The 26,688-nt window shown below is 57.1% G+C and overlaps 2 protein-coding genes across 8 annotated transcripts in view; one reads left to right on the plus strand and one right to left on the minus strand.

Moving 5' to 3' along the window:
• The first annotated feature begins 2,681 nt into the window (after positions 1-2,681).
• On the plus strand, positions 2,682-21,966 carry Katnb1 (katanin regulatory subunit B1). 3 transcript variants are annotated; one of them, XM_076838043.1, is made up of 19 exons: positions 2,682-2,788; positions 3,842-4,143; positions 11,348-11,465; positions 16,173-16,273; positions 16,593-16,634; positions 17,129-17,212; positions 17,398-17,513; positions 17,890-17,961; positions 18,120-18,270; positions 18,360-18,550; positions 18,652-18,782; positions 19,133-19,183; positions 19,894-19,961; positions 20,094-20,213; positions 20,314-20,463; positions 20,728-20,804; positions 20,876-20,950; positions 21,131-21,247; positions 21,556-21,966. In XM_076838043.1, exons 2-19 carry the CDS (start codon positions 3,880-3,882, stop codon positions 21,686-21,688), a joined length of 2,061 nt encoding a protein of 686 aa, XP_076694158.1. In that variant the 5' UTR covers positions 2,682-2,788; positions 3,842-3,879; the 3' UTR covers positions 21,689-21,966. The 3 variants fall into 3 exon arrangements, with proteins under 3 accessions (XP_076694158.1, XP_076694159.1, XP_076694160.1); XM_076838044.1 differs by lacking the exon at positions 2,682-2,788 and adding an exon at positions 8,303-8,433 and having other exon boundaries at positions 4,024-4,143; XM_076838045.1 differs by lacking the exons at positions 2,682-2,788; positions 3,842-4,143 and adding exons at positions 7,903-7,926; positions 8,303-8,433.
• Positions 21,967-22,930: 964 nt separating this feature from the next.
• Positions 22,931-26,688, minus strand: part of Kifc3 (kinesin family member C3) — a 34,558-nt gene continuing 30,800 nt past the window's right edge. For all 5 annotated transcript variants that reach the window (XM_076838406.2, XM_076838409.1, XM_076838408.2 and 2 more), the window contains 8 exons: positions 26,296-26,426; positions 25,802-25,925; positions 25,399-25,528; positions 25,090-25,319; positions 24,760-24,894; positions 24,261-24,369; positions 23,865-23,891; positions 22,931-23,641 (listed from right to left, as the gene is read on the minus strand). In XM_076838406.2, coding sequence (XP_076694521.1) covers positions 23,887-23,891; positions 24,261-24,369; positions 24,760-24,894; positions 25,090-25,319; positions 25,399-25,528; positions 25,802-25,925; positions 26,296-26,426 — 864 coding nt within the window. In that variant the 3' untranslated portion in view covers positions 22,931-23,641; positions 23,865-23,886. The remainder of the gene's footprint in view (positions 23,642-23,864; positions 23,892-24,260; positions 24,370-24,759; positions 24,895-25,089; positions 25,320-25,398; positions 25,529-25,801; positions 25,926-26,295; positions 26,427-26,688) is intronic.

The following is a 26,688-nucleotide window of genomic DNA, read 5'->3' on the forward strand; positions in this document are numbered from 1 at the left end:
GCAGAGAGGGCTGGGAGTGGCACACAGCAAGCACTCACTAGGACAGCTTAAAAATGGCCAAAACACACACACACACACACACACACACACACACACACGAAAATGTCTTAAAACTCATTAGTCAACAGGAAAGTGAAACGCCACTACACACGCACCAGCATGGGCTGAGTGTTAGTGGCATGAGAAGCACTGGATGGACTCTCATATAAACACCTTTCCTAGTGAAGTGTCAATCAGTCCAACCACTTTTGGAAAACCATTTGGCGTTACCTACTAAAGCTAAACTATGGCCCAACAATCCCACGGGTAGCATCCACTCAACCGCCTGCTCTATTTTGGATCTTGATAGGACCTAAAGGCCATGCGTTAAGCCTTGGACCGCAGGCGGCGCTCTTGGGAGGTGATGGAAGCCTTAAGGGGCGGGGCCTAGTGGGAGGTGGGCTCTCCACCAGGGGATTCTCGGTCTGCAAAACCTCACTGACCTTATAACACGCGCTTTGGGGTATGTGTACTATAAAAAAAAAATGTCTTTAAATGCTTGGCATGAATCTGTTAGTTTAGAACTAACTTCCAGTTCACAAGAAACTCAGGGGAAGAGGGATAATGTAAATGTCAGTTGAAGGAAACAGAAAACAAATCCAATACATGGGGTCACATACAAGGAAAGGGCTTAATTTCAAGAGATTAATGTCATTAAAACAAATTAAAGATTGGGGGATGGAAACAGAATGAATTTAAAAAGAGCCAAGTGTGATGAATCTTGATTGGTTCCTGGTTAAGATTTTTTTTTTTTTTTTTCCAGTGCTGTAGACAGTTCTCCTGCTAGATGGGGCTCTAGGAAAGAGCTACACACCCAGCCTGGTTCCTACAGAAAAGAAAAAAGTTTTTAAATATATTTGAGGGATAACTGAGGGCATCAAGTATGGACTGGCTGTCAGAGAATTAATTTTCTTAGGGGTGGTGATAACAATGGTTATGTTAGAATAACAGCCCTATTTTAAAGACTACACGTTTGTTCAGTATTCTAAGTGTCAGGATTGAAATGTCACAATATTTACAATTTCCAAATGGTTCAGGAAAAAATACACAAAGCAAATATGGCAAGATGTTAACAAGTGTCACAACGTACATGGTGAGTATCATGTGCTATATTTTCAAGTTTTCTCTATGAAAAATGATTTTTCAAAGTTACTATTAAGTTTTGGCACAGTGGCACATGCCGGTAATCCCAGCGGCTGGGGAAGCTGAGGCAGGAGGATCCTGAGTTCAAAGTCAGCCTCATCAACTTAGGGAGGCTCTAAGCAACTCAGGGAGACCCCATCTCTAAATAAAATATTTAAAAAGGGCTGGGATGTGGTTACCCTGGGTTCAATCCCCTGTCCCCCCCCCCAAAAAAAAAGTTATATATTTTTTTGGGTATTAAAAAGCGGGAAGTGGTGCACACCTGCAATCCCAGCGACCCCAGAGGCTTGAAGCAGGAGGATTTTTAATTTCTAGGTCAGCCTCAGCAATTTACATAGACCCTCAGCAACTTAGCGAAACCCTGTCTCAAAAAATTAAAGGGGCTGGGTGCAGTGTCCGGTACAAAGTAAAGCAGGGGCGTGCAGGCGGTACGCTTTCGTTCGCTGTTATTCTCCTAATCCAGCCCTCTCTTAAAAATCCCCAAACTCCCCTTCGGATCAGCTTCCCAAAAGGACCACGTGACGGCGGGTGGACTCTCAGCTTCCCGTGCTGGCAGAGGGGGTCCTGTACGGGGGGATCTTCCCAGGCTTTGACTTTAAGAACAAGGATTCGCGCCTCGGGGCCATTCTTTTCGGCTGGTGGTCTTTTAGAAGCACCTTAACCTGGGCCTCAGTTTCCGCTTCTGTAAACGGGTAATTCCTACCCCTTGGGGTTGTGGCCGAGCTGTCCCGACCGGAGGTGCTGCGTGGAGGATAACGGGGCGGTTCTAGGGTCTTCAGGCACTCGGTAGTTATAGCCTTTCCCTGAGGGCATCCCGCATGGACTACAGGCTGCTGCTGCTCACTCTTCCACCGGCCCGGGGCTCAGGCTGAGGGGCCCGCACTCCCGGGCTCCGCGCCTGACTCGGACCGGGAATCTAGCTCTGTTTCGCTCCAAGTTCAGGGCGCCGTTTGGATCAAAGACGCAAAGTCCTCAGATCACTGCGGCACTGCCCGCAGGGAAATGTATGGAGAAGAACTACTGGCAAAATGCTAAGTCCTCCGCTGGCTTCGCCCGGTTCCAAGATGGAAGGGTCCGCGGCTTCAGGCTGCTCTCCAAGTTCCCTTCCCATTGGCTACCTCGGGATTGGTTTTTTCCAATAATGTGGATGCTGATTGGTCTATCCAGGACGGTTGCTAAAGGGATTAGAGCGACCGCCATTGGAGGCGACTCGCAAAGTTTTCAAACGCAACCTAGATTGGAGGAAGAAGAGGAAAGGGAAAACGTGAAGCGAAGGCGGGTCAAAGAAAATGGCAGCCCGCGTTGGTATAGTAGAGACCAAAAGGCGTCTCTTGAACCCTCCCTCCTCGTGATTAGTCCGATTCAGGAAAAGGGGGCGGGTACTTAAGAAAAGCGGCAGAAGCGCCTGCTTCCATTGGGCAAACTTGGTAGAAGGCGGAGCGTCCGCGGCGGATGATTGGTGTGGGAGGCGGGGTGGGCGGGGCTCTGGGCCGGAGGTTTTGTTGTGAGGGTCGGTTGTCAAGCAGCGGCCAATCAGGGTAAGGGATGGAGGCAAGTGGGGGTCGCGCCTGGAGCAGAGCCTCGGCCTCGGGAGCCGCTGCTGCAGGTAAAGTGGGCAAGGGAGCGTGGAGGCGAGGGCAAGATGGGCCCTAGGCTGGGCCGAGCCCGGCAGGGCCGGTCGAGCTGCTGGCAGAGGGCTCAGGGCGGGGGATCCTACAGCCGGTGCCCCGCAAGCCGAGAGGGGTGGGAGGATCAGGCGAACCTGATGGACTAGCCCCAACCTTGGGACGAACGGGGCCAGCTGGGAGGCCGGAGGGGGAAAGCTAGAGAGGCCGGAAGCAGAGTTGGGGGTCTGAAGGAGGATGCGTAATGAGTAGGGGCACATGAAGCCTAAGAGCGAATGAATGGGCGGCGCTGGTGGCAGCGGAGCAAGGGAAGTAAAGTGGATCTGGTGAGGTGGGGACCAAATTAGGGAGTTCAGGAGGTAAGATGTGCTCGAATGGGAGACACAGGAGGCAGGAGAAAGGGAACACAAGGGAGAGGGTTCATGGGAAAGAGGCGAAGCCGCTGTGGGAGGCGGGTGGGAGGCTCCGTGAGGTGGCTTTTTAGAGTTGAGGAGTCATACCTCTGACGCTCAGATGGAGGCCTACTTTCCAGCTCTGCCCTTGGGGATTTCAGTGGTCAGGAGAGGTTCCCTTACCAGGAGCTGGGGGATTGGACCCTCAATCTCCTTTTTGAGATTATTCCTAGAGAGGACCTTGTCAATGGCAGCCTCTGGGGTGCCTCTCCTGGGCCCCTAAGCTTGGCCTCTGACTCCACCCTCCATCCTATATGTCAGGTGAAAACAGTGATTCCCAGAAATTTAGACACGTGGTCTTCCCCGCCCCACTGCAGCTGCTACACTTCAGGCAGCCAGCAGTCCTGTAGCAGAGCTGCTGCCCATTATCACAGCTTCTGGGAGGGCCTTTCTCCCTGTGCTCTAAGTGGCCTTGCCTGAGGTGCCCCTTCTGCAAATCCTCAACAACAATTTGCAGTGCAGCTCCTGATTCTGGTTTGCTTTGGTGCGGGTCAGTTTTTATCAGGTGGCCTTGGTGATCCAGGGGGCTGCAGCTCTTCCCAAATGTTTCCTAACACACCCTTACTTGGGTTTGTATTCCAGCCCAGTGTTGAGCTGAGATGGCCCATGCCTGATATTCCATGATCTGGGATCCTGACAGATGTGCAGAAGCTGCTGCTATTGCTGCTGTGGATGAGTTAAAGACACCAGGTCGTCCAGGGCCAGGAGAGGAGACATTTCCTCTGCCTGGATGTGTGTCAACTCTCTGCCACCTTGATTGGCGGATCTGGGGGGGATCCACCCCCACCCCAGAAGAAGGCACAATCCATTTTGTGGGTGGGGCTTTAAGTGCCAGCCCTGAAGGATGGCCACCCCTGTGGTCACGAAGACAGCCTGGAAGTTGCGTGAGTAGTTTTCATTTTTCTGTATCATTTTGTTTATTCTGTTAGCTGCTCTTTGCTGGGCAGCCTGAACCTGCGGCTGTGTCTTTTCTTGGAACAGGCAGAGACTCCCAGGTCTTGTAAGGTAGACAAAGATGTAAATCGTGGCTGTGGCACTCCTTTGCTGAGTGGTGACAATGTACAGGTGACTTAACCTAAGGCTTACTTTTCTTGTCTGTACGATGATCACACCACATTCGATAGTTGCTGTGAGCTTGAAGTGAGATTTCGAACATAGGATTGCCAGCTAGGCCAACAGGCAGAATGGGAAGAGAATATGTCTCCCAAGTCAGACTTCCTTGGTCTAATGAAAGCATCCTGAGATATGGGTGGGGGAGGGTGGTGGGAGTAAGAGTGAGCACAGGGATGCTGACGGGACTCTGGAATGTAACCGAACATGAGCATCCCCACCCCCACCATTACTTTACACGAGTAGCTCTAAACTCTTTGATCTAAGACCCCTTTATGCTTTTAAAAATTATTGAGGACCCCAAAGTGCTTTTCTTGTCAATATTCACCATGTTAAAAGTTAATAGAAACAGTTTGAAATGCAAGAGTGTCTAATCAGACATGGACAGAGTGATGACATCATCATGTCATATGTCTCCTGGAAAACTCCACTGCATGCTTGTGAGCAAACGAAAGTACAAAACACAAATACTATCTTAGTGTAGCTAGGAAGATAGTTTTGTCCTTTGGTACCCTCTAGAAGGATTTTGAGGATCCCAAGGATCCCTAGAGCACATCTGGAGAACTGCTGTACACCTTGGCCCTTCTATGGGTCCTACCTCAGCTGAAACTTGTTGGCATAGATTTGATGTGTTCCACCTGCTCATCTTCTGCTGCACACTGTCACTGGCTGCTCTCAGGAGCTGGGGTAAGGCTAAACCACTTTTTAGCCACGAGGTGCTGGGCAAAGCTGTTTGCTGGACCCCACTTTCCTCACTTACAAAGTGAGACACTCGGGGCATGTGCAAAATGTTCTCCAAAGCTCTGTGGAGAACTTTTATGGTTCTTTTATGGAGAACCCTTTTATGGTTCCCCAAAGCATGGGGATACTTTGGACAGAGCCATTTCATATTTATTGGGATTGTGTATCTATCCCTTCAACAGCTATTCTCTGCTGAGCATAGAGCCAAGCAGTGGGGACCTAGTGGAGGGACAGAATGGACAGGGTTACTCTACAATTGGAGCTCAGCCTCGGGAGAGCAACAGGCAGGAGTTGGATAACCACATCCATCCATTTCCAACCTTATCTAATTCCAAGATAGTACATGTGCATTGAGTCACTTGAGTGACAAGGGCACTGGGGCAGGGGGTGCTGTAGGCTGCTTGAGCCGCAAACGCAAAGACCCCGAAGCAGGAAGGTTGGCGTATTAAAAGGACCTAAAGGACACTATGGGCTGTGGTCAGCAGTAGGGAGAACATGGTGCCAGAGGAAGCCATTGAGTCGTGCAGGGGCCCGTGTCCATAGGACCCCAGTCCTTTGACAGCTTTCTCTGAATGGCAAGGTCAAGCCATCAGAGTGTTGGAGCAGGAGCCAGTGTGCCCAGGCATGTTGGGCATCTGTGGACAATTTCATGTGCACTGTGCTTTCCATGGTATAAATTGTCTGAAAAACTCAGGATCGTGTGACTCTAGGGTCAGGAGGTGCTTGGCCAGATGGACCTGTTGAAGCCCAGTTTTGCATCGTCTACCTAGGATGCAGGTCTTTGGCATATCTGGCCAGAAAACAAAGTGTTCTGTTGGGCTGGGATGTGGCACTCAGAAAAAGTGATATGGGATTGTGCTGCAGGGCAGAGTAGTTTGCTGTCACCCAGTCTGCTGTTAGACACTGAGGACTGCGATGTGTCTGCATTAAAATTGGGCACTCAGGTGTGGGCTGTGTCTGGTTGATGGCCTTCAAGCCAAGACAAAGGAGGAGTCTCAGCCCACATCCTGTGCCCCCTGCTCGTCTGGGGCATGCCTCCTGCCATCCCTCTAGGCTGCGCTCAGTGCCTGGTCACACTGCTAGAGAAGAGTCGTTTCTTACCCAGAGTCTGCAGTTCTTCCATCCCTGTGCCCTATTCTGGGACTGGGCCTGCACTGGAGCATTGAGGCAGGAACCCTGGCTCTCACTCCCCACAGTCTCCCCGTGCGAGGCCTAGAATGGACTGGGCTGGGTGAGGGCTGACCAGAAATGCTTCTGTTATGAACTGATGGCCATCTCCAGGGACTGCATTCCTGAGATCCAGCAAGAACTTTCAGTGGTAAGGATCAGAGTCAGGGCACACCAAGGGAGGCCTCAAGTTGGTCCAGGGAGAAGGCAAAGTAGATAGGGAATTGCTTCAGAGGAGGGGACAGGGCTCAAAGTTTGTGGGCAAAGTGCTCAGGGAAAAGATGGGTTCCCTTATTGCTGGGCTGGGCAGAAGCTTTGGAATAGATAGTGCCTTGGCCAGCGATCCCAGACATCTCTGTCCCTGGTGCTCAGAGAACAGGCGGCTCTGTGGTTGGTGTGAGGGCTAAGTAGGGCCAACTCCCTGGAATCCTCATGGTGGGTTTCCAGTACCCCAGCTGATGTCTGGGCCTGCAGGGAGCTCCGGCCCTGGGAAGGTGTCATCTGTGAGGTCAAGCCTGTGGCCTGGGCCCCCGGCATCTTGGACAGCCCTTCTGAGTCAGGCCGCCTGGCTTTCCCAGGCCCACTTTCTCAGCCTGCTTATGCTCTGCCGCCTACAGCAGAGCCACCCAGCCAGGCTGGAGTCGGAGCTGGGGCAGAGGAAGGGCCCTCTGCAGACCAGCTGCGACAGACCTTTTCCTCCTGTCACCCAAACCAACCCTCAGGGCGTTGGCATGTTGGAGATTTCCCTCACCTGTGTGGGGAGGCCTGCCTTTGCTCCTCCTTGTTCCCAGGAGGAACTCACCCAGCGACTGGCTCAGAGGCCTGGGCGGCCACATGGCTCCCTTCAGAGCACCCATGAGCCCCCCCGCCCCTGAGGATTAGGTCTGGGGCCCCACAACCCAGGCCAGGGCCCTGCTGACTCCCCACAGGCCTTATCTCCTACTGTGTCTGGTCAGCCTCACCCCCCTCCAGCCCACTCTGGTGCCTCTTGCACCCTCCCCACAGAGCCCTCCCCAGCCTGCCTGGCCCCAGTAGCTGCTCCCGGGGCAGCTGGCCCTTAGCACCCCCTCACCACCGTGCAGCAGCTCGGGGACACGTTCTGCAAACCCGCAGCAACCCCTGGGGCAGGCACTATGGTCATCCTGTTTATTAGACAAGGATCAGCCCTCAGAGGACAAGTGACTTGTCTAAAGCCACACAGTAGCAACCAGCAGAGCTCAGCCAGCACCTGAGGATGGAATCTGAGTGCAGCCCTGTGTGGGCTCACCTGGGGACAGCCCGCCTAGAGTGGACTTGCTTTGTTTTGAGAGTGTGTCCTGGGGTGGGTCTGCGTGTGAGTGGCACCTAGTGCATGTATATATATTTTCATTTCAATGGTGATTTTTTTGTTCTTTTCCTGTTATGAAAAAAGTATCATGAGCATATTGCTTAAGACAAAGTTAAATGAAAATAGCAAGTTAATCTTAAAAATTGAGTTTAGTTGTCCCTTGGTATCCATGTAGGCTTGGTTCCAGGTCCTCTGTGTGCAAATACCAAAACTGAAAGATGCTGAAGTCCCTTGTATAAGATGACATGTTGTTTGCATAGAGCCCATGATCTTCCTCCCATTTGCTTTAAATCGTCTCTCAATTATTTATAATGCCTGATAGGTAAGTGCTATGTCAGTGGTTGTTATACTCTATTGTTTAGGGCATAGTGACAAGAAAAGAGTGTCTGTCTGTGTCCAGTGCACACATTCATTTGCTAATATTTTAAAAAATGAGGTCTGATTGTGTAGTTAGCTGTATTATCAGTTGATGTGCAAAAAAGAAAAAAAAAAAAAGAAAAAGAACAAATCATGCATAGGACAGGAATAACTGGCATTGAGAGTCCTTTCAGTCCCAAGCCATACTCGGCCTTGTCGCTGGCCCTACAACTCGTGGGAGTTGTCTAGGTTTCTGGTCCAGAGCTGGTGGCCAAGCAGGCCCCCACCACATGGCCCCATCTAGGACCCTGACTGCCTTCTCCCTTTTCTTTCCTGTGTAGAGGAAATCGTCGCCCACGCCAGCAATGTGTCCTCGCTGGTGCTGGGCAAAGCCTCCGGGAGGCTGCTGGCCACAGGCGGGGATGACTGCCGTGTCAACCTGTGGTCCATCAACAAGCCCAACTGCATCATGGTGAGGCTCCGTGGGTCGGGGTGTGCACCTGGAGGGGACTTGTGAAGGGCAAGGTTGGGGGCTGGGCAGCAGGTGGCTCTCCAGGCACTGTTAAGCCCAAGGCATGCCTGTCTTCTGGGGGCCCAACCTAGGCCAGATGGGGCCAGCAGTGCTGCCCCCGACTGTCTGCTCAGTGAGGCCCAGGGCAACCTAGGCTGGCTGGGACAGTGGCCAGCCCTCAAGAGTAGGGGAGCCACCTGGCTGTGGGGCAGAATTTCAGAGTGTTCAAAGTCTGAATAAGCCCTGGGCCTGTGGTTGAGCCAAAATGCTCATAATACACCAGCCCAGCCAGCTTGCTCACCGGTCAATGATGGATTCCCAGCCTCAGTCCTCAAAAAGGATTCACAGGAACCCAATTGAAGCTGCTTAGGGAGCTAGTTCTTTAATAGCAGTTTCCCTAGTTACTCAACCATATTCAGTGCAGGAAAGCATAAAGGAGGGAAAAACAAAAATTAATTACAGACAATTCCATTTTCCAAAGACCACCATGGTTGATATTTTGGTCTGTGCCTTTCTAGATTCAGAGATGCACATACATGGGCATGCATGTGTGTGCATACGTGCAAATACATGTACGTGTATATACATGTAAATGTATAAAACTCTGTCTCCAGAATACCATCTTATTTACTCTTGCATAACCTGGTTTTTAAGAATAACAATGTTATAAGGATTTTCCTATGTCAACAAATATTCTTTTACAACATGATTTTTAATGGCTTCCTGGTATTCCATTATAGGGATGAGCTGTAATTAGCTTAGCCACACCCTGTTATCATCATGAGGCTGTTGCCAATTTTTGGCTCTGCTAAACCACACTGTGGTGAACATCCTCTTCTACCCAAACCTTTGAGCACGTCTGTGATCATTGCATTTAATCTGAGGGTGTGCACTTTTTAAAAAGCTTTCAAAACATATTTCCAAATTGCCCTCCAGAAATCAATTTACATCCTCACCCGTAGCATACTATTCTGCACTTTCCCCCCATGTCCTTGCAAACACAGGGAATTACCATTCTTATGACTCTTGCCCAAATAAACATAAAGATAAAATGGAGGGAATTTATTTGTAGAAACTTAATTATATAGGCATTTTTGTGACATCTAGGGGAAGAAATATGATGTACTCGAACTACAACCAGTGTACTGGGGTTCAATAAGAATGGAATTGAAATTTTGGGATTTTCTTTTCCCTGAATTGCCAAAGTAATATACATGAGTTGGAAATAATCAAAATGAGACAGGAAGTGACCCATGCACTTGTCCCCCAGAGCAGGGTGGTTAAGTCAGTGAGGCCCAGGGCAACCTAGGCTGGTTGGGACAGTAGCCAGCCTTCAAGAATAGGGGAGCCACCTGGCTGAAGGCCAGACCCCTTTTGGGCACCAGGGCAGCCTTCAGGTTTCCAGCTGGCCTCATCTGGGTCACTGTTTTGTCACTCATCCTCGACCAGGCGCCCAGATCTTTCAGTGTCCCAACCTGCTGCATTCTGAGTGTCCTGGTGACATGGACACATGTGCTCTCTCTGCAGGAGGTCCACTGTTGTGAACTTTGGTTTAGGTTTGAGCATGTGATGTGCTCATATGGCCCAACATCCAAAAGATGGAGTGTGAACGGTGAAGTCTTCCTTCCGTCCTCCCTCGTCCCCTTCCCTGGAGGCAACCCTGGCTCCAAATACCTTCTGTGGCCGTCTAGAATTATTCTGTGCATCAGTGAGCAAATATGTATACCTGTTCCCCGCTCCTGCTTTTTTACACAAATGATATCATACTGTGTACACCATTGTCCATCTTTTTCACCTGAAGGGGTCATGGCGATTAGTCTGTCGTGTTTGAACGGCTGCCTTACTCATTTCCATGACTGACTAGTTTTTCATTGCACAGGTGATCATGGAAACCATAGTTAGCTAACCACTTTCCTAGGATGAGCATTTGTATTGTCTCCAGTCTCTCGTTAGAGAGATCCACGGCTGGGCTGGGGTGTGGTGCGGTGGCAGAGCCCTTGCCTGGCCTGTGCAAGGTCCTGTGTTCAGTCCACAGCACTGAGTACCCTGGGTTGGCATTGTTTTGTATGGGCTTGGGCAAGGAGAGGGTGAGTACTTTCCCAAGGTGCAGTTGCTGGTTGGAGGGGACCGTGCATTTCTAATATGGGTGGGTTTTGCCCGTTTGTGCCCCAGACTTGGGCTGGACTGGTTGAGTCCACAAGCTGCTCGTAACCACTGGGCCTCTGGGTAGTTACGCTGAGGAGCGGTCCCCCCTCAGCAGGGCTGTTGTCCTAGCAAACACTGAAAGAGTTGCCACTGTGCTGTGTGAGGACCAGCACCAGGTGGGGAGGGACAGACACCATGGACTGAGGTTCCAGTCTTCTGTCCAGAAAGCTGGACATGCCACCACCTCCTACCCTGAGTGGCCAGCCTGGCCCTGCCCCCCTCTGATGGTTTGAGTAGGCGAGAACCTGCTGGTCCCCCTACAGAGTCACTCCCAGCCCCCTGGGTTCCACGGTGGGGTCTCCCACTGGGGCGGGCAGCCCTTGGGAGTCTGGTACCCACAGGGACCTGTGCCTGGGAGGAGGAGATGAGGGCAGTGGACTCACCACTAAAGGCAGGCGTCTTGTTATCATGGTCACCTGCTACCCTGCAAGGGTCTCAGGGCTATTTCTACTGGTGACACCCATGCCCAGGAAGGGGCTGGAGGGTGACTGGGGTTTGTGCTGGGGCAAGTGGCCATACGGAGGGGGTCTGCAGGAGGACCCCGGTGTGGCCACGGCAGCCTCCCTACACCAGCCACCTCTTGCCAAAGCCTTTCCCAGGGACCCTGAGTTTGGGGTAAAATCTGGGGGTGTCCCCACAACGCATTGAAGTTGCCACTCTCTCTCCACAGAGCCTGACAGGCCACACGTCCCCAGTGGAGAGTGTCCGCCTCAACACCCCCGAGGAGCTAATCGTGGCCGGCTCCCAGTCGGGCTCCATTCGTGTGTGGGACCTGGAAGCTGCTAAAAGTAGGCCTCAAACTTAACTTCCCTGTGCGCAGGTTTGCACTCAGCTTCCGGCTCGGAGGCAGGTGCACGCTTCCCTCCTGGGGCACTGACCAGATGGTGTGGTGCCCACCCAGCCCCCTTAGCCTGGAGAATGTGCACTGCTGCCCCCTGAGCAGCTGGCACTGGGAGGTGCCCATGGACTGTCTGGATGGGTAGCTGTGTGGATAGGCAGGTGCGCGTGGGGGTGGACTCAGAGCCTGGAGTGATCAGTGTCCCCAGGGCCCGCACAGCACGCCTGGGTGGTGGGAGGCTGTGCAGCGCACATCTCCGTGGGGCAGCCCCCACTCAGCCCCAGCTCATGGTTCCCATGGGGACGTGGGCCTGGAGCGGCCAGGTCTGCTTGCTTGTGTTTTTTGAGTTTATTTTTCATCTGGATAAAAGTAATATGTTTAAAATAGTTTAAAAAGCCAAAACAAAAGTGTCCATAAGCTGGGCATAGTGGCACATGCCTGTACTCCTTGTGACTCTAGAGGCCGAGTCAGGAGGATTGCAAGTTTGAGGCCAGCCTCAGCAACTTAGCAAGACCCTGACTTAAAATTTTAAAAAAGGAGGATATGGCTCAGTGATAGAGCACCCCTGGGTTTGCTCCCCAGTACCACAGAGAAAAAGAAAATACACATAAAATATTATCCTCCTACTGTGGAAGATGAAGATGCCTCTCACATCTGACCCCTGACCTTCTCACATTCCCCCACCCACCCGCAGTGTCACATTTAAACAGAGCCATATTGTAATGGCCTGGGGAATAGTACTCATAACCGATTTATTCCCCTGGAATTTAACATTGTTCTTTTTTCATCTGTATGTTTTCTTCATTCCAAATTCTGTCCCAGTAAAGTAAAGCTCCTCCTGTTTGCCTCGTGCCCATCCCATAATCCAGCTGTCCCTTCTCAGAGCTCTGTTCCCAGGTCCTAGTGACACGGGAACATTGGACCTGAAGCCCTTCTGTCACCTGGGCTTCCTTGTCTTTGTCTGCTACCCTGGGTCCCAAGACATATTTGCCCTCAGGATTGTGAGGGTCCAGCTCCCCTGGCTCTGGGGTTCCAGTGCTGTCCCTCCGCAGGATCCTTCATATGGGACCTTTCCCCTCCCACTGTCCCCTGCCCTGAGCTTATAGGATCTGTGCCCCAGCTTTGTGAGGTTTCGCAGTAAGTAACACAGATGTGGGTTGGTTTTCATCCCTGAGGGGTCCCCTGGCCCTTTCTGTCTGGAGTTTCTGTCTGGAGGTGCACACCCTCGGTCCCGGGCCTCCAGGAGTGTCGCCTCCCCTCAGCAGGGCTGTCCCAGGCCTGCAGCTGCTGGGGTGCAGCAAAGTGGCATATCTGCCGGCCCCACAGACGCATCAAGAGGGTCTGGGAATCCGTGTGGAGCCCACGCGCTCTTCACCGTTGACAGTTAAGTCACCCTATTGTGTGGCACGCCGCACAGCCAGCACCGTAGACCAATAGAGCCCATTTGCTACCTCTGCTCGGCTGCTCTGCCTGGGACCTTTGGGCGTGCCAGGCAGGAGGCCACCTGTGCCAAGAGAGGCCCTCGTGCCTGACTGAGCCTTGGGGCTTCTTCCGGGCCTCTCTTTTACACATGCTCTGCATCTGCAGGACAGCAGCCATTGGCCTCATGTGCCCAGCAGCGAGGTCCCCTGTGCTTGAGAACAGTGCTCTCTTTGTGTCAGTAGTCCTCAGGAAAGATGGCGCCCTGGGCCTCCACCGTGATGGTCTATTGAAGAGCAACATGGTCCTAAGAACCCTCTGATGCTAGATGGCTGCCCACGGTGTGTCTCAGCGTAGGGTCCCCTCCTGGCCACACCATATGGGATGTGGGCCTTGCTGGACTTGAGCAGGCTGAGGAGAGCTCATTTAGGAAGCTGGCTCTACCTGAGAAGGCAGCCGGCTGGGTCAGAAGCCGGCATCCCAGGCAGCCTCTGCCTAGACCCAAATCCCAGAGGACGCCACCAGCCGTACACAGGCCACTGAAGAGCAGGGGCCAGACTTCCTCGGCTCTGCTCTTCCTCTCATCAGAGAAATGCGAGCAATTCCACGAAGTGACCAAGGACTGGAAGCTGAGGGCCTCTGGATTCCAGGGCGCTGGGTTCCTGCTGCATGAGGAGCCATGGGCATGGCTGTCCCCCACCCCAGGACCTGATTTGGTAGTGGGGTGGACCCCAAGTCTGGCTGTATTGAGCTTCCAGGTGATTCTGATGCAGAGCCAGCTTGACAGGGTCCCCTGACTTTACAGATAGGCAAACTGGAGTTTAGGGAGGGGACTGAGCTTGGTAAAATCCCCGTGGCTACAGATGGCAGGACCTGGGACTTGAACCCTGGTGGCAGGACTCCTGGCCCAGTGCTCCCTGCTCTGCCAGCTGCTGCCTCGAGTTGGGGATTCTCAGAAGCTTGCCCCAGACTCTAGGGTTCCCGGATCCTGCGGCCGAACCTGGGCATCTCCCGGGATAGAGGAGCAAGGGCAGAAGTCATGCCAGAAGAATGTGGTCCTGCCAGCCTTCCACTGGCAGCCAAGGGCACGGGCGGGTCAGCACGGGTCCCCCAGGAGGCTGTGTGTACCTCATGAAGCTGGCCCACGCAGGGCGGGACAGGACCTTGGGTCCTTGCTGTGGGAGGCGAAGTGAGTCGCTGGTGGGCTGGAGGCTGGCAGGCCAAGGCCTCCTTAGGGAGCCCATGCAGCACGAGACGCGGAGAGCCAGGAGGGGCGTGGCTCGGGGCACAGCGTGGCGGGCTGGGTACTCCCTGGAGACCTGCGAGCTGCCTGTCACACTCCCCAGGTGGGAAGGAAGCGTAGTCCCAGATCCTGTGCCTGTCATGGCCTGCTACAGAGGACATTTAGGCCAGGTGGAGCAGTGGACTCTGTGCCCAAGGTGAAGACAGCAGCTCCCTCTCATCCTGCTCTCAGCCGTGCCTGCCCTCTGCTAGCAGCTGTGGCGAAGTTCACGGTGAAGGTCGCTGCTCAAGAGATGCCTGCCTCAGGCAGGCCGCTGCACCCTCACGCCTCCTGGCTTGGCCACAAAGACCCAGTGCCTGGACAGGGCCACGTCCACCTGCTGAGCACCAGAGTGCTCAGTAGATGAACAAGAGAGGTGCCCAGATGACAGTGACAGCCCTGGGTAGTGCCTTGTCACTATGCCAGAGGAGAGGAGCAGGACACATGCTCCAGGACCTCAGGAGGAGAGTTCTCTGTCACTTCCCTGCAGCTGTACCGTCAGCTAGTGTCTCCTCGGCATCGCCTCGGGCAGGTCACTTGCCCAGTGGGCTTCACTGCTAGCTGGGGGGACAGACAGAAGGGGATGAAGGCAAGGAAGGAACAGAGGAGGAATAATTACAACTGGCATTTACTGAGTTCTTGGCACGAATCAGGTCCATGCTGAGCATTTGCAATGATTTTCTTAGTTCTGACCAACTCAATGCAAGGCTCTGGGGGTGAGTGTGTGTCCAGGTCACAGAGCAGACGAGCCATGCCAGGAAGAGTCTGTTTGGTCTGATTCCCCCGCTCACAGCCTGACGTAAATGGACGGAGAAGATCAACAGTTTGAGTTCTCCCAGTGCTTGGGTCTCATTGCTCCTGTCCCTAAAGTACTCTGTCTGAAGTCCTGAACACTTCCCACAACAGAGAACTCACTACTTCACAAGGCACCCGGTTTCACCCTGGCCCAAGCCTCAGATGGCTGGACTCCCGTACCCCACGGCCCCAGTACTCTTGGGCTGATCAGTTTTCTCTAGACAGTGGAAGTATAAGTCTCAAAAAGCAAGACATGACAGCTTTGCGTGGTACCAGAGAAGACCCCGAGACAGTAACATGGTTTGATGCCAGCAGGCCCTGGACCGGCCGTGGAGCTGCCTGCCAAACCTTAAAGGATGGGGGCGTGGCTCCTGGGCAGCAGAGGTGCTCAGTGCTGTCCTTAGCTGTGGCCACTCTTTGTTCTCTCCGCCCCTTCATTTGACCTCATGGCTACTCTCAAGATCCCATGGATTGCTGGGTGTGGTGGCCCATGCCTGTAATCCCAGAAGCTCCCGAGGCTGAGGCAGGAGGATCGTGAGTTCAAAGCCAGCCTCAGGAGTGGCAACGCACTAAGCCACTCAGTGAGACCCTGTCTCAAAATACAAAATAGGGCTGGGATGTGGCTCAGTGGCTGAGCGCCGGGTTCAATCCCCAGTACCCTCTGCCAAAAAAAAAATTCCCGTGGAAAAGCATTACCCCAGAGGGCCAGTGAGAGCCCGAGACGAGCCCTCCCCTTCCACCCACCAGGACCCCTCCTCCATGCACTGACACCTTTTCAGATACCACCCCCAAGAAGCCTTCCTGCGTTTCTATCTTTAAGCCACTTCCCTGCAGCTGCACCGCCAGCTAGTGTCCCCTTGGCACTGCCATGGACAGGTCACTTGACTTCCTGGTGTCCTTCACAGCCAGGAGCCTGGGCTGAGCACAGGTGCTGGCTCTGCATCCTTGAGATTCTCTTGTGGGCATGCTGGGACAAGCTGGGCGCTGAGCACTGTGGCAAGTTTGCTGGGGAGTTGAGCAGTGACAGGGGTGGCTGCCATCTCTCGAGACAGGAGGGAATTAGTGGTCAGGGTGGCAGGGCTGTGGCTTTCTGTGGTTGGTTCTGAGAAGCACGCTGCTGACCCGGCCTTGCGCCTGGCCTCTGCTCTCTCTTGGTGTTAGTTCTGCGCACACTTATGGGACACAAAGCCAACATCTGCAGCCTGGATTTCCACCCTTACGGGGAGTTCGTTGCCTCGGGTTCCCAGGACACGAATATCAAGGTGAGACGCTGCTCCGCCCTGGGTCCCACGCTGGCTGGCTGTGGCTGAGCTGCCTGAGGGGTGGGCTTCCACCTTGTTCTGGGGATGTCCTCCCTCCTGAGCAGCACCCACACCTCCTGGGAAGGGGACGGGCAGGTGCTTTCCAGACTCTTGGGCTCAGAGCGCCCAGCCCGAGTGAGCCTCTGTCTGCGTTAGTGGCTGTCACAACCTGGAGGTGCAGAGTCCCCTCTGCTCACGGCTGTATGCTGTCCTCTGGCTCAGGCTCCAGGACCAGTCCTGACCTCTCCTGACACTGCCCCTCTGCCCTTCTCCTCCACAGCTCTGGGACATCAGGAGGAAAGGCTGTGTCTTCCGGTACAGGGTAAAGCTGGTGTCCTCTGGTACCATGGCGTGGGGAGTGTGGTGTGGCCCCAGATCCTGGGGGTCTGGGGAACTGCCAGCTGTGGGTGGGAACGTGGAGTGTGGGTCTCGGGTGCAGGTGAGCCACGGATAGCTCTCCCCTGATGCAAGTTGAGCCACAGTGCCAGGCTGCTCTGTGCTGTGCCACCGCAGGCAGGTGGTGTGGCATTAGCTGAAGGGGCTCCTGGCCATATGAGCCCAGCAGCCCTGTATTCAACTAGCAGTTATTTTGGGAGGTTTTCAGAGCCTTTAAGGGCATTTAATCTCTGAAAGAGTCCACGATCTTGACTTCCTGGTGTCCTGCTGGCTGTGAGTCCATGGTGACATGTGGAGACATCTGACTGTGGCTTGCTGTCCCCTCTGTGCCTGTTCCCCGGGAAAGCCCTGTGGGGGCAGGGCTGGAGGGGCGGGTCTCCGGGGCCAGGCCTTCCCATGAGCCTCATGCTGTCTCTGCAGGGGCACAGCCAGGCTGTGCGCTGTCTGCGGTTCAGCCCTGATGGGAAGTGGTTGGCATCGGCTGCGGACGACCACACAGTGAAGGTAGCTCCCAGTCTGGGCCCAGGGGCGAGAGCCTATGTCTGCTGGTCACACTCAGGCTGACCCCGCCACCCTCCCGGTAGTGACCCATGCCTGAGCCTGGGCAGAATCAGCAGTGGCTGGTTTAGAGGGAGAGCAGGCAGCCAGGTGTCCGTCCTGCCCCTGACCCCCACCCTCCCTGTCCCCAGCTCTGGGATCTGACTGCCGGCAAGATGATGTCTGAATTCCCTGGTCACACGGGGCCTGTCAACGTGGTAGAGTTTCACCCCAATGAGTACCTCCTGGCCTCCGGCAGCTCTGACAGGTGAGCAGGGGCCAGCTGGCCGCCATCCCTCCCCCTCTGTCCTGGGTGTCCTGTTCTGGTGACTGTAGAAGAGTGGGCTTCGTCTGAGCCAGGCCCCTTGTCTCTCTCAGCCTTGGTTCCTGGGCCCCGGTGTCCTGGGCTCCCTCAGGTCAGGGAGGCCTGTGACTGGGGGCCAGCCCATCAGGCAGGGCCACACAGCCCAGCTGGTCGTGCTTACCCTCCTGCTGCCGTTCAGGGCCAGCCCCTGCCCAAGACAGGGCTTCCTGTGGCCCTGGGGACAGAGGTCTCTGGAGAAAGCCACTGGGCAGGCCCAAGGCCTGTGGCGGGTAGGCCGCCGGGTGGGGGAACTGGCTTCCGATAGTAGCTGCCTTTGCAGGACGATCCGTTTTTGGGATCTGGAGAAGTTCCAGGTGGTGAGCTGTATCGAAGGGGAGCCTGGCCCCGTCAGGTATGCAGGGGCAGAGCGCTGGGCCCAGGCCCTGGCCAGGGGATGCGGTGGGCCCAGTGTCCTGTCTCCACTTGGCCTCTTCCCTGGCCTCTCCCAGTGTCTCAGAGTGGGGTACAGGGAGTGCCCTGGGACCCATGGCCAACTCTTGCCTGGCCCAGGAGCGTCCTCTTCAACCCCGATGGCTGCTGCCTGTACAGTGGCTGTCAGGACTCGCTGCGTGTCTACGGCTGGGAGCCCGAGCGCTGCTTTGACGTGGTCCTGGTGAACTGGGGCAAGGTAGCCGACCTGGCCATCTGCAATGACCAGCTGGTAAGAGAGCCGAGGCACCCATGTCCACCCTTCTACTAAGCCACCGCCCCCTCAACCCCGGCCCCCTCACTCCTTCCCCGCTTCCGCAGATAGGCGTGGCCTTCTCTCAGAGCAACGTCTCCTCCTATGTGGTGGACCTCACACGAGTTACCAGGACAGGCACTGTGGCCCAGGACCCCGTGCAGGACAGCCAGCCCCTGGCGCAGCAGTCGCCCAACCCCAGTGTCCCTCTCCGGCGCATCTATGAACGGCCCAGCACGACCTGCAGCAAACCTCAGAGGTGGGCGCCTGGGGGTGTGGGCTCGGGTCATCCTGGGGGCTGGTGGGGGCAGCCCGGACTCACCTGGGCCTGGTGCCCTTGGGCTCTGCCCTGCACCCCAGGGTGAAACGCAACTCGGAGAGTGAGCGTCGCAGCCCCAGCAGTGAGGACGACCGGGACGAGCGGGAGTCCCGGGCGGAGATCCAGAACGCTGAGGAGTACACCGAGGTCTTCCAGCCCAAGAACAGCATCCGTGAGCCCTGTCCTGCTGAGGGGAGGCTCCTTGGCCCCTCCTGCATCCAGCCTCTCTGCCTTGTCCTCCAGGCCCTGTGGGCTGGGCTTCCATGGGACTGAGGGCAGGAGCCTGGGCACTCCCCAGCAGAGGCCCAGCAGCCACTCGGTGTCCCAGCCCTGCCCTGGGCAAAGGGAGGGCCCACAGGAGCAAGTGGGCGGGGGCTCCTGGGGTCAGGAACAGTGTCATCTTTGCCTGGGGATAGCTTCATCTCAGCATTCTGACTAGGCCGTGGGCCCTAGGCTGGCATGGCCAGGAGGGCTCACCGACAGGACCCTGGTGTCCTCAGTCAGCCCACTTTGCTTCGGCAGGCCGGACACCACCCCGAAGAAGTGAGCCCTTCCCAGCACCCCCAGAGGATGGTGAGTTGGGGCAGAGCTGGCCTCTAGGGGCCTGGCTCTCCCAGGCCTCCCCTCCATGGCATGACCCCCAGCCTCCCCCCATGGGCTCCTGTCCGTCCCTCCTCAACAGTGCCTGCTGGTTTGCAAGGGCACGGCCCTGGTGACAGTAGGGGTGAGACAGGCAGGTGCTCCCTTGAGGCCTGTGCCTAACGGTGGAGAGAGAAACAGTGGACAGACAGCTGCAGGGGGCCTGCCTGGGGACACGTGCTGTGAAGGAAGTGGGGTCACCAGGGCCACTGGAGATGGGCTGAGGGGATGTCTCTGAGGAGGTCTGAGGATGGTGAGAGGAGGGAGAAGCCTGGGGAAGGCACTGAGAGGAGGCCTGGGGGCCTGGAGCTGAGCAGCCAGCCCAGCAGGAAGCCAGGCCCTGCTGGGAGTTAAGATGAAGATGGAAAGGGGCAGGGGTGGCCCTCTCCCCCTCCACTTCCTGTTCACAGCCAAGGTCCCCTCCCTACCCGCACTCTGCATTCCTAGTGAAGAAAGGGCTGTGAATCTCCTGGGTCCCATCCACAAAGAGACTGGAGGACAGGAGGAGACGGGCCCAGCCCCAGGACTCAGTCTAGGGTCTCCCTGTGCCACCCCCTGGGCACAGAGCCACCTAGAGTCCCACCCGGGCTGCCTCTCCCCCAGTGTCTCCTGGTTTGATCCAGTGCGTCTTCCTCTTGCCCCAGACACGACCACGGCCAAGGAGGCAGCGAAGCCCAGCGCAGCCATGGACGTGCAGTTCCCAGCACCAAATGTACGTCCCAGCTGAGGGCTGTGGCCAGGGCTGGGAGGGCTGGAGTCCTGAGCCAGGGTCGGGGTCGCTCATGCTAGGAGGCAGAGAGGGGAGGCCCGGGGTGGCCACCTGCTGATCCTTTGCTCCCTTTAGCCTGAAGCCCTTCCCCAGCCCCTGGTCACCACTTCCACGCCTGCACCCAAGGGTGATCCCGCCATCATCCCCGCCACGCGGAACGAGCCCATTGGGCTGAAGGCCTCTGACTTCCTGCCTGTGAGTGGGGTCCAGCTGTGGGGTGGGTGGAGGCCCATGGGCCAGGGCAGAGCCCTGCCACCTGTTCCCGTGTCAGCGTCTGGGTGCCTGTCCCACATAGGCCGTGAAGGTCCCCCAGCAGGCGGAGCTGGTGGACGAGGATGCCATGTCCCAGATCCGAAAAGGCCACGACACCATGTGTGTGGTGCTCACCAGCCGCCACAAGAACCTGGATACCGTGCGGGCCGTGTGGACCACGGGCGATGTCAAGGCAGGTGCCCTCCTCTGCCCGGGGCTGTTTGTCCCACTGCTGCCTGGCCAACGCTACACCCGAGCGCCAGGCAGGGGATGGGGCGGGCAGCCCTGTCTCACCCGACCTGCTCCTCCCGTGTGACGCACGCTGCCATTCCTGGAGCATCCATTTCTGCTGGGCCTTGCCCTCCTCCTTTTAGGCGCGTGGTCTTGGTAAAACCCCAGCCCCATCTTTTATACCTCCCCACATGTCCCACCCACTTATGGAGCTCTGTTTGCACAGACGTCAGTAGACTCTGCAGTGGCCATCAGTGACCTGTCGGTAGTGGTAGACCTCTTGAACATCCTCAACCAGAAAGCGTAAGTGGCCGGGAGGGGAAGGGAGGGGTGGGCGGGGCCGGCCTGATGGTGCCCGCCTGGCCTTTCCCCAGCTCCCTCTGGAAGCTGGACCTGTGTACCACGGTGCTGCCGCAAATCGAGAAGCTTCTGCAGAGCAAGTACGAGAGGTAGGGAGTTGGGCCTGCATGGGGAATGGCGGGGCTCCTCCAGGGACCCTGCCCCTCTGCAGCAGTGGCCAGAGCAAGTGGCCTTGTAGACACGCCCCACCCCACACTATCCTGTTGTACCTCACTGTCTTTCTGGTTGCCCTGGTGTCTGTCCTTGACTCCACCTGTCTGTCCCTGAAGCTATGTCCAGACAGGCTGTACCTCCCTGAAGCTCATCCTGCAGAGGTTTCTGCCGCTGATCACTGACATCCTGGCAGCTCCGCCCTCCGTGGGTGTGGACATCAGTCGTGAAGAGAGGTGAGGGCCAGTGTGTGCCTGGCAGGGGTGCCCCAGCAGGCTAAGGGACACAGGGCCCATATGTTAATGGCCCTGATACAGCAGCTCATGGGGAAGCACACAGGGTTGGGGTGTTGGCACAGGGTCTGGCCAGAGCCTGGGTTCTTCCCCAGGCTGGCTACGCCCTGAGCCCTGGCATGGCCTAGGGTCCTGTGCTCAGGGCCACAGCCTTCCCTTGGGAGGAGGGCTGTTAGGACAGCTGGGTCCCAATGCCAGGCGGGGCCATGGTGGCCGGCTGGCTGCCTCAGGTGCCAACCCTCTGCCCACAGACTACACAAGTGCCGGCTCTGCTACAAGCAGCTCAAGAGCATCAGTGGCCTCGTCAAGAGCAAGTCGGGCCTGAGCGGCCGCCATGGCAGTGCCTTCCGCGAGCTGCACCTGCTCATGGCCAGTCTGGACTGAAGAGCCAGTGGGTGGGGCACCAGGCAGCCCTTGGGCTTGTCCTTGGCACCCCCTTCTGTTCTGTGTGCCCTCTGGCCACGAGCTCTGCCCGGCCCCTGCCGCTGCAGCTATCCTGGAGATGGGCTGGCCCCCCGGCCACCTCCACAGCCCGGATTCTGAGACAACTTCCTCTCCAGCTGCCCAGCTTTGCCCAACTATTGCTTCTTGGGGCAGCAAACCGAGCCCTGGGGCTGCTGCTGTAATTTATAAGGCAAATTTTATTAAATTTGTAACTATTCCCTGGTTTCCTTGCGAGAGGCATCCTCTGGCCTCATGGGCTCCCCAGGCCCACGATTGCCTGTGCTGTCCTCTCTAAGCCAGCAGGGGGCAGCAGGGTAACAGAAAAGGTCAGTTCAGACTGGAGAAGAGGGTAGTCCCTCCCGCGGCTAGGGGAACAGTTGGGGCTGGGGCTTGGGCTTGGGCTGGGCCACACTCCCAGCTGTCCTTTGAGCCCCTTCAGGGCCCTGGAGGCCCAGCCCCCGGCAGCTGTGCACTGCAGGGTGCCAGGATCTGCCACAGGCTGGCCCCCAGGATGCCTCTAGGACAGGCCTGGAAGGGCAGCTGTAGTCCTCTGAGGACTGACAGCTTTCGTTTCCTCCAGGAGTCCGGCTGGCCAGCCAGACCCACTCCTGTGCAGTGCCCCTACCCTGCTGCACTGCAGCCCAAGCAAGAAAAGGAGGGGCCCTCTGAGCTCCTGCACAGGGTCCCCTGGGGCTGGGACCAAGTACGGGCAGCACAAGCCCCCTGGAGAGTGGGAGCTGCACTGGTGATCAGGGTACTAGAGGCACCAAGGGGAGGGTGGTGGCCTCCCCTGGCCCGTTCACCTAGGACAGGAATGCCAGGGCGGAGGGTCAGTGGTGGTCAGTGGTGGGTGGGTTGGTTTGGGCAAACCTTTGACAAGCTCAGCTCCCAGGCCTTAGTGTCCTGCCTGAACACAGGTAAAGCCTGTCAGGTAGGGCAGTCAGCAGGCACAGGCTGGGCTCAGAAGGGAAACTGACCATGAACAACAGAAACAGGCACTTTTGCAGGGTGGGGGGCAGCGATGACCCCCGCCTCCCCCAGTTGTTCAGATGTGTGGTCCTGGGAGAGCTGGGTCCTGGAGGGCTGTATGACTGGCCAGCAGCGGGAGGCAGCTGGTCATGCCCATGCCCAGCTCCCTGCAGTCCAGCCAGCGGGAACTCCCAAGACCAACTCAGACTACACTTGTGTAAAAAGGCTTTTATTTTAATAAGTAAAAATGGCTAAGCTTCCAAAAGTTTTTAAATAGGATTTCGGAGGAAGGAAAATGTCAAGAAGCCAGTGGGCAAGGACAGCGCCTGATGCCAGGCAGATGCGAGGGACATAGGCCCGCCCACTGGCCACCTCTGCCAGCCATAAATACAGCCTGGCCCCGTGGCAGGGAGGACCAGGCGCCTATGTACACCTAGGCACACTATGTACATGCCCAGCCGGGGACCCCCCTCTCCTTGGAGGAGAGCAGGGACAGGCTGCCCCTGGTGCCCACCAGCTCAGCTCTGTTCCCAGGGTTCCTGTGCCTTTGTGAGGCCTCAGCCTACCCCTCGGAGCAGGCTGCCAGGCCCCCAGCCTGGGGAGGAGATGGGCCACCCCGGGCCAGAGGCCCACCCTCCCACACGCTCCTGCCCTCCCTGTGAGGGCCCAGCTTCAATGGCTCAGGCCTGCTTGGCAGGGTGGGCCATCCCTGCCTGCCCTTTAAGCCCATGACATTGTGCCCAGAGCCACAGCCGAGAGACACCACTTCCTTCTGGACATGTTTCTTATCTCTGAAGAGAGCAGGGCAGAGGACCTTCCTCCTCCTGTGGTGCTGGTGTAGCAGGAGCAGGCCAGCAAGGCCTTAGGGTCCAGCTCCAGGCCAGCAGGATGGATGTCCTCACACAGGCACCAGCCTTGACTTCCCTGTGGGAGGGGCCAGGGATCGTCAGCCTCTGCTCCGCACTGCAGCTGTGCCCACAGCAGGGGCAGATGCCAGTGCAGGAGGGGGCCTGGGAGAGCACAAGGACAGCAGCGGCAGCAGGACAGGCCCAGCCCCAAGCAGCTGAACACCGGCACAACCCTGCCACCCAAAGCTGGCAGCAGGTGGGTGGCAGGCAAGCAGCCTGGGCCGCTGGCCCCAACTCACCTGGACACTGCGGCCCCAGCCGTCAGGCTGAAATCAAAGCAACAGGCGTCTCACTGTGGGCTTGCCCCTGACCAGGACATGCTGCCCTGTCCCTTTGGACTGGGAACAGGCCAGGCCTTCCCATGAGGGCCCAGCAGAGGCTGGAGCCCCCTGGATTGTAGCTGGGGATGGGGCCCACTCGTCTGGGACACGGGTGAGCCCTGAGTTTCCACCCTCAGGGAGCCAGGGCCCTGGGCAGGAGATGCAGCTCCTCCTCTGGGGGCCTTGGATTTCCCATCTGTAGAATGGACACAGTCCTGCCTGCCCTGACTACTTCTGGGGCGGGGAGGAAAGGAAAAGCCCATCCAGGTAAGGGCAGCCTGGTGGCTGTGACTGTCCCTTGTGTGGGGATCTCACCAGAGGGCTGCAGCTTCCTCCGGATGGAGCCTGGGCGGCTCGAGGTCCCAGAGCTGGGGGCCGAGTGGGCTCGTGCTGAAGGCTGTGGTGTCTGGCAAGCCGACTCCCACTGTGAAGAGGAAGGGGGTGGGCGTGGCTGCCCTGGCTCCTCCCCTCCCCCCATGCTTCCCTACCCCCATTCCTAAAACTCTGTTTCCTCGTCTGCAAAACGGGCCTCATGATACTCCTGCCTGCAAGAATTAAGTGAGATAATATATGAACAGGAGTCAACTAGTTCCCACGGCAACCCCCCATGTGTCAGACCCGCAGAGCAGCTCCCTGACAACGGATGTACTCCTCAGTATCTCTCAAGCCAAGAAGACTTGGATTAAGGACTACTGACTGGGTTTGGGTTCAAGTTCTAACCCCACCCACCAGGCAGCTTCTTTCCCTCCCACTCAAAGAAGTGCCCCACCTCCCCCTGCCTGTGACCATTAAGTGTGACACAGGCCTGGAGTACCTCCAGATGCTCCTGGCTAGACCAGGACCCAAGTTCTGTGCGGCGGGATCCAGGGCCCAGCTCCACAGAGCGGACCCTCTCAGCAAACTTGAGGGAGTAGAGTGTCTCACTGGTGTTCTTCTCCACGGGGGACACCTAGGAGACATGACAACTCGCACCCCACCCAGGCCAGCTGGCTGCCCCAGCCAGGGGACTCCAGAAGGCTTCCTGGAGACAGCCTGGCCTGGCTGAGGGGAGAGTGCAGACCACAGCTACCAAAGACCAGGGTCCCTCTCTGCAGCCTGGGATCCTGCGCACCCAGGGCTGTGCCGCCCTGCCCCGGGCCCTCACCTGCACCACCATGAGCGTCTTGCTGTCACCACTAAGTGAGTCTTGCAGCAGGTAGGTGAGTTTGGAGTTGCGGAAGGGCACGTGGCCCTGGCGGGAGCGGAGGGCAGCAATCACGTCCCCCAGGGCTGACAGTGACTTGTTGATGTGCTGGGCCTCCCGCAAGCGGCTGCCCTCGGCCCCCGACTTTCCCACGCGCTCGGAGCCAGCCAAGTCCACCAGGTTCAGCTTCCCTGCGGGAAGGATGGCAGGCAGGTCAAGGCTGCCCACGATGGGGACCCTGGCCATCCTCAGCCAGGCCGCCCGCCTCACCCGTGGTGCGGAGGCCAGTGCTGCAGTCCACGCCGCGCACCGTGACGATGAGCAGGGCATGCGAGCGCGAGCTGTGTTCGTTCAGGTTGGTGAACTCGGTGGTGCGGTTCGTGTGGCCAAACTCAAACACCTGGGGACAGTCAGGGGCACAGGGTTCAGAGGGAGGCTTTGGGATTGCCTGTCTCCAAGAGCAGCCCTGGGAAGGGTGACACCACCTACTGCGTTTCAGACCAGGAAATGGAGGCCCAGGAAGGCCTGAGGACATGCCACTTGGGACGTGGCAGAGCCTAATTCCAGCCTGGTTCTGTCCTGTGGAGCAGCCGTGCTCATGTCCAGAGTGTCACCCAGCACTTCCCCAGTGTCACCCAGCACTTCCCCAGCCCCAAGACCCCAAGGTAGACACCTTGTTGATGTCGTCCACGCTCTGCACCTGGAACTCCGTCAGCCCCGGCACGTACAGCTGCCCGCTGCCATCCGGGCACAGCCGGATCTCTAGTTTCTCCTGAGGCTCTCTGCCCAGCAGGTCCCTGGAAGGGCAGGCAGGACAGTCACTGCATCCCCCCTCCCCAGCCTGGAAGGCTCCCTGCCCATCACAGCTTCTTTGACCATCAGGTTAAGCCCAGCTCTCCCCACGGCTCTCCCTGGCCTCAGCCGAAGAGATGAGACAGACTGTTCCCCAGAAGTCCCCGGATGGTCTCTCTGGCCTCCACAGTGTGCTGGCCTGTGGGCAGGACCTCCCAGGCAAGATCAGGGAGAGCCCCCTCCCGCTGGGACCACCTGGTCCTCCTGGGCTGTGTCAGGATGTACCTGGGACGAAGCTGCTTAGCCACCTCCTTTGGAAGTCAACTCCCCCCCGAAGGCCCTGCAGCCCACCCTGGGCTCCAGCGCGCTGCCCACCTGAGGACCTCGTTGTAGATCTCGGCCGCACTGACGGTGATGGTGTACTCCCAGTCGGACGCCTTGTCCTGCACCTCGGAGAAGAGCAGCTGCAGGGCCCGCTGGTTGATGCCTGGGTTCTCAGGGGTCCCCTGAGGGTGGAAGGGAAGACCCCAGTGGCCCTGAATGTTGCACATGGAGTCCGTCACCCCCAGCCCTCACCCACTCACGGGTGAGCCCCCCCACCAGCTCCGCCGACTTCACCTGCCTGGCCTCAGTTCCCCACTAGAGTGGCAGTGCCCTGCCAGGTTGGCCCTGAGGCTTAACGCAGAGCCGTGGGGTGGAGGGCCTGGCCTGGCTCTGCACAGGGCTGCTGAGCACCTGAGATGTGCCTGGCCCTGCTGGGCCACCTGG

The sequence above is a fragment of the Callospermophilus lateralis genome, chromosome 18 (assembly GCF_048772815.1).
Source record: "Callospermophilus lateralis isolate mCalLat2 chromosome 18, mCalLat2.hap1, whole genome shotgun sequence".
NCBI lineage: Eukaryota > Metazoa > Chordata > Mammalia > Rodentia > Sciuridae > Callospermophilus > Callospermophilus lateralis.